The sequence below is a fragment of the Amblyomma maculatum genome, chromosome 1, assembly GCF_055883805.1.
Source record: "Amblyomma maculatum isolate TAMU_Amacu chromosome 1, ASM5588380v1, whole genome shotgun sequence".
Lineage (NCBI taxonomy): Eukaryota > Metazoa > Arthropoda > Arachnida > Ixodida > Ixodidae > Amblyomma > Amblyomma maculatum.
In genome coordinates, this window is record NC_139344.1 from 407,418,704 (window position 1) to 407,431,474 (window position 12,771).

General features: G+C 46.8%; 1 protein-coding gene across 2 annotated transcripts in view; it reads right to left on the reverse strand.

Annotated features, from left to right (window-relative positions):
- Positions 1-409: 409 nt before the first annotated feature.
- Positions 410-12,771, reverse strand: part of l(2)10685 (5-methylcytosine rRNA methyltransferase l(2)10685) — a 31,661-nt gene continuing 19,299 nt past the window's right edge. For both annotated transcript variants that reach the window (XM_084596205.1, XM_084596210.1), the window contains exons 5-6: positions 8,850-9,004; positions 410-2,301 (exon numbers count right to left, since the gene is read on the reverse strand). In XM_084596205.1, coding sequence (XP_084452331.1) covers positions 1,903-2,301; positions 8,850-9,004 — 554 coding nt within the window. In that variant the 3' untranslated portion in view covers positions 410-1,902. The remainder of the gene's footprint in view (positions 2,302-8,849; positions 9,005-12,771) is intronic.

Genomic DNA, 12,771 nt, shown 5'->3' on the forward strand with positions numbered 1-12,771 from the left:
AGCGCCCAACTGCCCAACCAGCCACGCGTACCACCGCAGCGGCAGCAGCAGCAGCAAGGGCCACACCAGCCAAAAGCCGGCCGTCAGCCGTCGCCGTAGAGCGCCGAGAAGCCGCCCGAAGCTAAGGACTGCGTGATTGAGCTGCTGCGCTTCGCGCAGTCAGCAACGCGTTCCTCGAGGGCTCCGGCGTCCGCAGTCGAAGCCTCAGCATATTCTAACCCACGAATAAGGGCGTTGTCCAGTGGATACACCGGCAACGCACAGGGGCCGCGCGCGTCTTGATGCAGGCGTTAGTGTACTCTCATGTGCGTGGTTCCTTCCACCGATGGCGCACTGCTCACGGCCGAACCCTCGGAGGCTCTCCCTTTCAGGAACACTGCACGGCGCGTAACCCCTCATGCCCACCAGTGTTCGAGCGCCCAACGGTAAAGAGGTCAATGGAGTCTTTATTTCGTACTTACAACAGGAGACTGAGAGTGCCACAGGCCCCTACACCAGATTGTGAATGAGGGATGTGTCTACCGAGAAATGAGACAGATACTGCACATTAGCCCAAAATTCAAACATAAAAAAGAGGTCTACCTACTGCGGTGGCTCAGTGTTAAAGATGTTCAGCTAGTGAAAAGGAGTACTCGAACACGACTGCAGTGGTTGCGTTTCGATTGAGGCAAAACATAGCAGCTTCTGTGTGTTACACGACGTCATTCCCACCTTTCTCCCTACCCTTACGAGCAGGATTCGGGTGTCCACTGAGAAGTGTTATATATACATCTGCACTTTGCCTAACTCTCAATGCCAACAAATAGCGGAATGAGAAGGCAGCGCTGAAGGTGCTATTGTGTCATCTTAAGGCAAAACTTAAGCATCCTAATTTTTATGACCCAGGCTGGCCAATGCAAACTGTGACACAGTGGCCCTCTGGGCCACACTAAGCTGCCACAAGTTACGCCGACGATGACACTGCTGAAGCCAGCAACTTTGCTCAAATATGTGCAAATGCACTGGTGTAGCTGGCCACTCATTAAACAGTACAGCGAAAACACAGAGAGCGGATGTAGTGAAGACCTCTAGAAGATGCCATTTATTTGAATGTCGAAGTAGTTGCATCTTGTTGGCTTCAGCTAGAATAAAGGAGGCACGTGACTAATAACAGATCACGGGAGATGCCAGGTGCCCAATGTGCGGTAGCTGTCTTTGAGCCCACTGTGATACATGAAGATGCAATCCTGTTCTGTCCCCCTTGGGATCAAGAACAAAGCAGGACTAGAGATGGGAACTGACAGGACCCGTTCACCAAAAATCCGGCATTGGTGCAGGTGTTGCCGTTACGAATGAAAAATCATGAGCATGGCGCTGATATGGCCTTGCACTGACTGGATGCAGGGTTGCCTGACGTTGTTTGGCAGGAGCTGCCAACTCGGGCCTTTCGTTTTATATGAGAGGGTGACATCAGAATCAGCCTGCCAGGACCCTTGCATTCATGTTACCCCTAGACCACGCAGGCATGCTTATACAGCTTGGTTAAAGCAAGGCTTTATGTGTTGGCTGGTAGCTTGTGCTATCACGTCACACGCTTAAAGGTGGAGCTCAAGGTCCCTTATAAATTTTGTTCTCTCACTACGTTTCAGCTGGATGCTCTCACCTGCACACACACCAATACATCCAAAGCCATCTTGGTAACCCAAACCAAGCACTCATTTGCTGGCCATGTCTTTTTTGCACCAGCAGTAGTGCATGCTGGGAAGCAATGCTGACAACGTTCCAACACTATGCTCCAAAAATGGATCAGAAGCACTGTACATGATGAGCCTGTGCATGCACTCGCAACTCCCAATGCCCTCTTGTGGTTGGGCATTCATAACACACGACTCTGCTACATGAGGTGGTAAAGAAATGCGTGGTCTAGCGGATACGCTCAATACGCGCCACATACAGGGGTCCCACATTCTGCGGCAGGAAGGGCAGTGCCAGCTGCCCATAGCGGCAGCCCTCGAAGAAGCGGAATGGCACCGGAGCGAAAGCCACGGATAAGTCGACGACAGCGTACTCGGCTGTGCCGCTCTGCTGCCACAGCTCTTGTAAGGCCATGTGTACCACGCCGTCGTTTTGCATTGGTGACAGGGAGCAAGTGGAGTAGACCAAGCTGCCCCCGGGACGCAGCAGAGATAGAGCCCGGCCCAGCAGCTCCACCTGACGCTGGGGCAGTGTGAGCCGCTCCTGCAGCCGCTTGTGACTGAACCAGTTGTTGTCATCCTCAGCCACTGAGAGCCGGTCGTTTGTACACGGTACATCCAGCAGGATCTGCGGGAAGCAAGGAAAACTGTAGTTTTCAGTTGCCAGACCAGAGATATGCGAAATTTCAATTACTGCCTTCACCATGCAAAGTTTGCCTGGCAATGCACCACATATAATTCTGACAATCTAGTGCTAAATTCTAATTCGCAATGTAGAGACGAAGGCATACAAAGATAGGTTTCTTAACTGGATGGAAAATGTTATTTTCCTTCTTTTCAGACTCGGTCAGGGACCAAATCTTGGCCTTGTTAAAACGCTTCATCCTGAACAGATGATATTCACTTTTGTACAATGTTTTGCTTATGTATTCCAGCTTCCACTTACCCTGTTCCATGTACATAAATTATTGGTCCACATGTGCTTACAATTTAATATTTTTGTGCATTAAATGAGAGGTCTTCTCTGCAGTTTCTAAACCATGAGACCTAATATACGCCGTTTGCAAGTCAAAATGTGTACAGCTTGGAAATAAAATTGAACTGAATATTAGACTACATATCTAAAATACCTGGGAAAGGGAAAGGAGCCAACAGCCACTGACATTAAGGAAAGCATTGCGGATTTTTTTTCTTCCAAGGGGGGGGGGGGGTTGCTGATAAGTGCAAAATAATCATGCAATCACCGAGATAATTTACTAAAAAGTAGCAGAGAAAACAAACAAATATGTGCCGCCAATAGACCCACGACCTCCAAATTTCCTCTGCAGCGCCCTACTGGCTGTGAGCTACAGGGCAGGCCGATCAATCTTCTGCTTTCCTGGGCATTTACGATGCATCTAAGCTATCCTTCAAAATGTTTACCAGTGGCGCACTTAAAGCAGGGAAGATATGAGGTGAGATGAGATTTTAGAGCTAAAATATAATTAGGCAATGGTGCAATGAACGCTATATAAAGAAACTTGCCATAACTACCGTATGCACGCGTGTAATGGCCGCACTTTTTTTTACAAGATTGGGGGTGAAAATCAGGGGGTGTGGCGATTACGTGAGAAAAAAGACTGCGAAAAAAATTATTTGCGGTGGTACCTGCCTTTATTATTGTCAAAAAACTCCTCGTCCTCCTCCGCTAAACTCATTGGGATTTCAGGCCCGTCCCATGTCCAAAACATCACTCCTCATCGTCCAGCCGCTCTTTTTCCTTCTTCTTTCGCGTAGTGAATCACTTTCAGCTTAAAGTGAGCGGTATAACTAACGTATTTTCCCACCGAGGAAAAAGAAAATCTTTAGCTCACGAGCACAGAACAAATCAGGGCAGCGATGCGTTCCGATTGCGAGATCGCATGTGATATGCTTCGGGCGATCGAGGAAATGGCTGTAAAACGGAGGAGCGAACAGACTGATTGGATTGGATTGGATTTGCTGGCCTCACCCTTTGTAACGGGCGGACATCTGTGCGGCTAGGAACGCCCCCTTTGTAACGGAGGTGGTGGCCGCTGCCCCCATGCTTGACTTTTTTTTTTTCCTCAAATATTTCGTTCTGAATTCTTATTGGCAATTCTACTTCTAACTTTATGCTTCATTTTGGCTTTCACTTGATTCTTGGGCCCCACCTGGCGACAGTAACCACAAAACGTTCCGTATATCTTGCACCGCACAGTAGACGGCACTGCCCAACTTCCTGAAACTCGTGGTGCGGCTTTTACTCGGGAAATTTTTTAAAAGTTTTTTTTCCTAATTTTCTTTCTAAAGTTCGGGGTGCGGCCAATACATGCATGCGGCCATTACACGCGTGTATACAGTATCTCTCTCGAAAGTGTGATGCCCTCTGCCAAACTCACAGTCAAACTCACTTGTAACAATACCGGTTTTAACAATATATCGGATATAACAATGAGCAGCCGCTGCACCATCAGATTGGCCATGTGTTCTATGGTAAAATAAACCATTTATTTCAATAGTGTCACATTACATTATCAGTTATAACAATGAAACATGGTCCCCGAATATCAACAATAACGCGGAAACATGGCGACCACAAAAGCATGCGCATATGCGGAGACGCCTACAATGCCAAAGCAGCAAACAAACAAAAACAAAAATCGGGACAGAGTGCGTCGAGCCAATGCGTTGATCGGGTGCACCGGGGAAGCTTGCATGCCAGAGAGATGCGGGGAAGCACGGAGCACTTCCTCACGTGGAGGAGGAGGGAATGCGTAAGGCATTGCTAGGCACTCCTGTTCCGAGGGAGAGCTTTGAGCCCCCCCCCCCCCCCCTTATTGAGACCACCCATGGATTACCGTCCCGTCTACCTCTGCTTGGTGGAGCAGTACATTCTGAGAGTGCGCTGACAGTGGTGCGCTGCACTATCCTCCCCTATTTGCTTTGCCCAAGCCCCTGCTTCGCAGTTGCACACGTTTTGTGGCAGTGTGCAGCAGTGTTAGTACGCGTGCCTTTCTAGCATGGTTCTCCCAGCGTGCCATCATCGTTACCACAATCTTGCTGGCCCTGGATTTTCTGTGAACAGCAGTGGAGGATCCTCATTCGGGAAGTGCAATGCAACCGGCGCAGAAGAGAATGGCAATACCGCTAGAAGTTAAGTGGAACATTGTATGGTGAGCACAAGGATGGCTTAAGTGTGCAACTTGGTGTGCAAGTACGGCCTCACGCAACAGACAGTATCAGCAATCATCTGCAACATGCTCAAGATTGAGAGTGAAAGCGATGCCAGTGCTGCCCATGCAGTGGATGACGACTAAAAAAGGGTTCAACACGGGGCCTACAAAGACGTAGAACAGACACTCTACCAGTGGTTCTTGAATGCCCATGCACTTGCCGACTAGTGGCCCGGTTTTAGTGGAGAAGGCAAACAACTTTGCATACCTCCTGTGCAACACCAATATCCAGCCTGGTGGTGGTTTGATTCAACGGTTTAAGGAGAGACATGGAATCGTCTACAAGGCAGTCGTGGGCCAGGCAGAATCGCTTGATATAGACGCTAGGTAGAAGTGGCTTGAGAAAACATTGCTCTGCATTCGAGAAGCATATGCAGACCGGGACTTGTACAGTGGGGATGAGGCTGGGCTATTTTTCCGGATACTACCGTCGATATGTACGCTGTCAAAGACAATCTCTGTAAGGGCGGCAAGCAAGGCAAATTGTGCGTGACTGGTTTCTTGTGTGCCAGCATGGACGGCAGTGACAAGTGCGCAGTCTTCATCATAGGGAAATCTAAGAATCCCTGCTGTTCTCGTGGTGATGCAAAGATCCTGGTTCGCTACCATCACAAAGGGAAAGCATGGATGACGCTTAAAACTTTTCCATGAGTGGCTGGTCGAGTTTGATCTGATCATCGGATGCAGTGCGACCTTGCAATCGCTAGCCCCACCATATAATGCAGGAAAAGGCCTACAGCAGTGCACACAGATCATTCACATTATGATAACCAGTGGTGCTGTGTGCACCGCAGGTTACAAACTGTTGCCACACGGTCATAAATCTATACCCTTAACCATAAACAGGTCTGCATGAACACATTTTCCATGCTTCTGCACAAGAATTTTGTTCCTTTTCATGATACGCATTTTAGAATGACACATAATGTGCAGTCCACTTATAATGATATTGAGAAAATCCAATCGTTACAACCAGTTATTGTTATATCTTGACATCATAAAGAGGGCTAAACACTTTATAACAGGATACATCAATGGCCATAAAATAATGTAAGCCTACTTAAAAAGTCGGAAATTCTTGCTTGCTTGAGCAGCAGCAGAAGCTTAACCACTGTGATCATTGCTTCCAGCAGCGTGTACACTGGCAGTAGTCTTTTTGTGCGGAGGAAATTGATGAGTGATTGGAATAACAGCAGGTCATCCCCAGCCTCGATGATTGTTAAAATCATAGAGCGCGAATGTCCATATTTTTTGCGAAGCTTCCAACCCTGAAACTTTGACAGAAATCCCGATGAATCTGGCACTTCATTTCACCACGCGCAGAGGGCCTCCTCAACCTCCTTATAGGCACCTTGTCAAATGCGTTTGCGCCCACTGTCAAGTGAGGGCTTTTCTTTGTCGAACTTCTCAGCGGAGCAGATGACGTTGACACCGTCAGCTGCGATAGTGCGTACTTAACCAAGTCACACACTTTCTTACCCTGTTTATAGCCCTTCACGATACTGCACTTCGTCTGCAAATTGATAGCCGTGCGCTTTCTTTTCACTGGCAACGTCGTTCGATAATCAGCGGGCAGATCAGCCATCTTCCGTTTCGGCGGCGATTCAAACCAGACAGAGAAACCACATGGCCAGGAACGACTTCGACACAATCAACTTGCACAAACAACCAAATCCGTTGGCAAAACTGCACAGAATGAGGGGCGAGCAAGCAGATCAGCGGATCAGCGCTGTCGGCACGTTGACGAAGTCCATTCGTGTTTCGGAGGGTGGTGCGGCGTAGAGCTATGGGCGCAGCACGTTTGTGTTCGGAAGGGTGGAAGGGCGGCGGGAGAAAGGCGTGCGAGGCTGGCAATGTGAAGAAGGCCAGAAAAGTGGCTCTATTGTATGAGCGCGCGGCGGGGAGGGTACAGCAGCTGGAATTTTCTTTTTTTTTTTCTTTTCAAGGATTTCACATTCCAATGCCTTTTTACACAAGCACTCGGGAGCCAGACTTATTGTTATAACCGATAATGCGGCATGAGAGCATTATAATTAGCGGGTTATTTTACCATAGAAAACATACAAAAGTGGACGGTCCAACAGCCTTTCATTTTGTAACCGATATATTGTTAAGATCGGTATCGTTATAAGTGGACTCGATTGTATCATATTTCACAATCGCAACCAGCGTCTCAAGCAGATTTCTGTATATCGAATTATTGATATATCGAACTATTTCGCGATCCCCTTCGAGTTAGATATATCTGGGTTAAACTGTATATGGTTCATTTTTACACAGGGGCAATAGGAAAACTAATAAATCCCAAGAATTTGATCGATAAGCAATGTATAGTTTTATCTGGCATCATTATAAGCGGACTGCACTGTATTGTTGATGCTCCACATTGCTTGTCACAAGCTCTCCGCCTCCCAAGAAGCTCAAAAACTCTGCTACGACATTCACCACTGTGATGTTCACTGTCCTCCCTGTTATCTCTTCTTGCTTTCTCTCCCGTACCGCCGTGTGGGATTGTGTGTAAAAACTTCTGCCGAGCTACACAGGTCCTTATCGTGCTTTACTCCCAGTGACCAACATAACCTATGAGATTACACCCAAAGTCTCCGTCTGCTACACGCCCTACACCCACTTCAAAATAGTGCACGTGAACAGCCTTAAGCCATATTATTCCTACTTCACATAGAATGACTAACATGCACTGGAACGTTGCCTTTGCCGAGGAGGATAATGTTACCGAGGGACGCATGAACGATGAACTGGTGTGCTCTCAAATCCTTACAGAGTGGATGCTGGACCGTTCTTGAAGTCTCTAGGCTGTGTTCCACCCATCGCAGTGCAAGTCTCAATAAATGCTTCCCCGTGACAATATCTTTTTAAAGCAGTGAGATACATATCATTGAGATAGTACTGTATTAGAAGTGCACTTTACCATGATTGAATACTGAGTGTGGTTTGCACTAGTACAAATAGAACTTTTTTTTTTAGCACGAATTCCATGCACAACAAATTCACACAGTAAAGGTGAAGAGAACGAGAACTAATATGCTTACATAGCCTTAACCAGCAGTCTCTAACTGAATGTGATGTTGAAAAAAAGCCATTAAGATTGCACTGGCTTCCCAACAGAGTAAGAACCAAATTGATTGAGGCCTCAAAGGACTGGAAAAAGAAAGTGGGAAGTATCTTAAGGTGAAATCCTCTAATGCCCCCCCCCCCCCCCCCCAAAAAAAAATCGTGAAAAGAAATGCTTTGCACCGAAGCAAATTTCACTAAGAGAAAAAAGACAAAAATCCTCTGCATTGGGGTGTATGCTGCATGAAAATGGCCCCCTTTTTTTTTTGCAATACCACCATGCTGCACTTTGTGGCAAAAGTCGAGAATATCAAAGTAGAACCGCACTGAAACACCAAGGCCTTTTGCGGCCTCTTTCATAGGTGCGATACGGTTCCCGATCCGTAGTGGCAATCATGTAAAGATGGCTTCGTCACACAACCACAAACAGCTCGCTGAGAGTGCATTTCTGATGCACAGGAGGAGCTCTGTGGAAGCAAGATAGGGAAGTGCACATTTGAGCCCAAATGGCCAAATGTCTAAAAAGTACAAAGTCTACCAATGCGCCATTGGAGCATAAACCAGCACGTGGTAGGGCTTGGCTAATTGCTGGGAAGGCTCGAGCAATGGAAAACTATTAAATAAAGCAAATTCGAGAGAAATCGCTGCCAAACAAACTTTTGATATTTGTTTTGTTTGAATTGACAAAAAATATGAATTGTCCAAGCTTGAGCATCGCCAATTCCAGACATACGATTCTTCAAAGATAGTGGTTGACATTGATATCTTATGGCTCTGCGGCAACTTTTACATTTAGCATCAAGTAAAGAAGCGTTCAGCAAGGCCTTGAGACCGTACGATGCTGGATGCAATGTAGGAGTGCTGAACCCACCCTGTCAAAGGAGTGCTGAGCCATGTTGCCGGGCCGGAGTAGGTCCCGGTGTAGAACCGATATGCCCTGCAGCTGCTTCTCAGGCAGGTAGCTCTGTAAGCATTCCCGCAGGCGCTGCACCCTTGATGCTGATGCATCGCATGCCACTATGCTACCTGCACATGCAAATGGACAGCCCTCCCTTAGAGCAACACATAGGATTTCCCCCTCATATGGTTTCATTGACATAAGATAAGAGGAAGACAGTTGAGAAAGGTGAGACACATAAGCACTCGCACGTCTCTCGGCACTCTCTGCTGCGTTCATCTTGAGTTACAACATATACTGTTGCAAAGAGCACAATTCCTACTTCTTGGCATCACTGGCACAATGAAATACAGTGCTGAAGGAGTGACGGGAAGAGGAGTGATCCGCGGCGCACTCTTCACGCAGAAGCACAAACTAATACTTTCGCCCTCTATGCACAGCACGACAAACTAGAGCTTGCATTGCTTTTACCACTGCAAACAGCTGTCCCAGAATTCCGCCTTACAGAGACCATAGGCAAGTTTTTCAAGTTACGCTGCATCAACTCACCCAAGCTGCCATATCAGCCAAGTAAATTGGACATTCAGCAAAATCACAGCACACTCAGTGGCATCTGCAACTGCACATTTTCTCTTCTCCCACTGACATCCCATTCCCCTACTCAACATAACTGATCACTCCTATTTGCGAAACTACTTTTCATGCCTGTTTTTTTTCAACCACTGGGCTGCCCAAAAAATGCATCAGTAAAAAGCTGATAGGCACCCCATTCGTGCGGTGTTACGTTATGCAGTACATTACATATTAAAACAGTAAAATTATACATTATAGAGTAAAATCTCTTCAATTTGACCCCCATCAATTCAGCAATTCGTAAAATCAAACTAGAATTACAATCCTGGTCAACGCCCATGTAAACCTGCAGCATCAAACACTCAATAATTCAGTCATGGGCAAGCACACAGCGGTTAATTCGGATAAAGGGAACGCCGAGATACGACCCACACTGCCAGTGGTCGTCCAAACAGACCTCCCCAAACCTCAACAGAAGGGAAGAGTGATACCCACACACCTCAGGCATATATGTTATGGCAGGCACAGTGATGACAAAAAGTTTACAAATGTTGAAGTTCACCCAACAGCATAGTTTTAGTTTCGCTTCTCTTAAATTCATCCCAAAGCACCGCTACCATCAAGGGCATACATCAGCCTCCCACAATGTCTCGGTTGCGTGCCGCTGCCCTTTTAGTTCTATGTTGTGACGGTGTTGCGCTGTTCTATCTCCAAATATTTCTCTCCCTTGCATCTGCGTGCTTTCTCAGTTCTTTGATTATACTGAACCGCCACATTTTGGGTAAAGCATCCACAAAAATTATGGGGAACATAAGCTCCGCTTTTAAGGATACGAGGCGATACCAGCCCACAAATAAAGCCTCGCTTTAACCAAGCCATATGATTGTGAATGTGAGGGTCCTGGCAAACTGATTCCGACATCACCTTCACATGTGAAAGGATAGACCCGAGTTAGCAGCTCCTGCCAAATGTATGTGAGGCAATCTTACATCTAGTTAGTGCTAGTTATTGCCTGCCATTGCCATGCTCGCAATTTTTCACTCATACTTTTCAGTAAACACAGCCTTTTATGTGAAAGCATTAAAATGCAACAGTGCTGTTGGAAGAGACGTGTCAATACTGCTGCACTGCCTTGCAAAATGAACTAAGGAGTCGCATAAATTTTGTAGACATACTTCGACAGTCCCGACAGTGCGCATAAAGCAAAGCCCTTTAAAGGCCCACTGTCCACCCTCCGGTCGAAAATATTTTCTTCCCCGGTGAATGTGAGACTTCGCCCCTAGAACGCAAGGCCGCAAAATGTTTTTGAAAAGAGTACTTAATAACGCAGCTACAGCCACCGCAATCACCCGATTCTGTCATGCTTCTCTCCTTCCATTCCCTCGCAAAGGTTTTTCACTCTCCTGCCCGAGGTCGTCTAGCCTCCGCAAGACAAATTCCCCTTCCTTCTCCGCATTTGGCGGGAGTTGGGGCGTGGCACTCCGCGAGCGCGAAAAAAAGAAAACGGCCGAGGGAGCGTGCGCCGCTGGATTCAGTCTGGCCGTGGCGAGGGAAAAGCGCGCAGCGAGCGGTAGACACCCATCCTTCTCCCGTCAGTCAGCGAGACGGACCAATGGACGTCGTTCGCAGTACGTACGTCATTACTGTGGCCCGTCGGGCCAGCGCAGAAAACGGGGAAGCTGGCTTCCCAAAGGAGAGCATGAGAGAGCTTTGAATTGTATTTTCGATGCTTTGCGGCGCGCGTGTCACTGTAGCATTTTGCACAGACTATTTCTGGTACCTGATCGAAACACTGGGCTCCTTTGCTTAAAAGGGCCTTCCCTGGACAACGGCCCTTTAAAGCTGCAAAATACCATCACTGTCGCTTAATTTTGCTTAATTTTCACTCCAAGCGTAATGCTTTTACAGTATACACATTACACAGAGGCTTAGCCACAAGCAAGGCAATGATGCACTGAGAGTAAACAAGGCCAGAAAAATCAAAGCAATCGTAATGCATCTAGAATCTTAGGCACTCTTATACATTAGTTTTATAGAGCATGTCACAGTGCAGCAAAAAGTCTGAATAATCAAGCATGTCCAAGAATCTAGGGTCAGAATTTTCAGTTAGCAAGCGTAACAATGATTTTCGCTGGTCTCAGTGACTTTTCTGTAGACAGGTTCTACTGTAATTACTTGGACTGTGCCTTTACTAGTATCTCATAAATACTACTCATTAGCAGACAGTAATGAGCAACAACATTATGAGAAAGACCACCTGAAACAGATATCGTAGACATAAAGTGCCGCTTTAAAAGCCGCACGAATGCATCTGCACTAAAGGTAGCGTGTCTCACTCGAGATCAAAGAGTCCAGCTTTGATTATCATCTCACCTTCCCATCTCAAACAAACTGTCTACACCATCTGGTCCTATGAACAGAGTGTCAACCAGAAATTTTTCACGTTCGGTTCTGGTTCAGGTTCACGCCTTTCAGGTTCAGGTTCAGTTTCGGCTCTGTTCGAACTGGTTCAAACGGGTTCAGAAAAAAAATTCCTCTGTATTTATTTTACTCCACTTTTTTAATATTAAGCTTTCTTACCGGTTCCAGTATGTAATAAAAGCTCAAAATTCATATAGTACTCTGTGTATTCTTTTTGTCGTCACTGAAGCTATATATTTTTCTTTTCAATAACAGGGACAGTCCACAGGAGTAGCATTGGATTGAAGACATTTAACCTTTTTTTGTTTTGTTTTGAGTTTTTTTTTACTTCCTGGATTGCTCCTTTAAGCTGATCTCTTCCCGCTGCCTCACTGGTACTTATTTCAGTTTCTCACGCAGCAGTTCACCGATTACTCAATTACTGCCATTCTCCCAGATTTTGTTTCCTCAGGGCCTATAGTCGCAGGTTCCTTTGGTCTGCTTGACCTCCTCCCCCTCCCTGCTTTTCAAGGTATTTGTCCTGACCTCCCTTGTCACCGAACAACCCCTAGATCAGTTAGGATCATGGCCTAGGCTAGTTGGTTCATACCTTTCAAAACATTAGCACAGCATGAAGAAACCGGACACAAGAAGAAGACAACACACAAGACGGCCCGTGCCAGACCGCAGCTTCGCATAGATCCACATAGCCTAGTTCTGCGCATGCACGTGATGTCACAGCCAAGTCCAACTGCACAGCCCCCTCGCCAAGCCTAGCAACACTTAAGAGGTGTGCGACTCCTCCTCACTAAAAAAAAAAAAAAATTTGCCTCCACCAGGAATCGAGCCTCCATCCCTTGGATCCCCAGCCGAGCGCTTTACCACTGTGCCACGCCTCGGATTGTGAAACGCTCTTCATAAT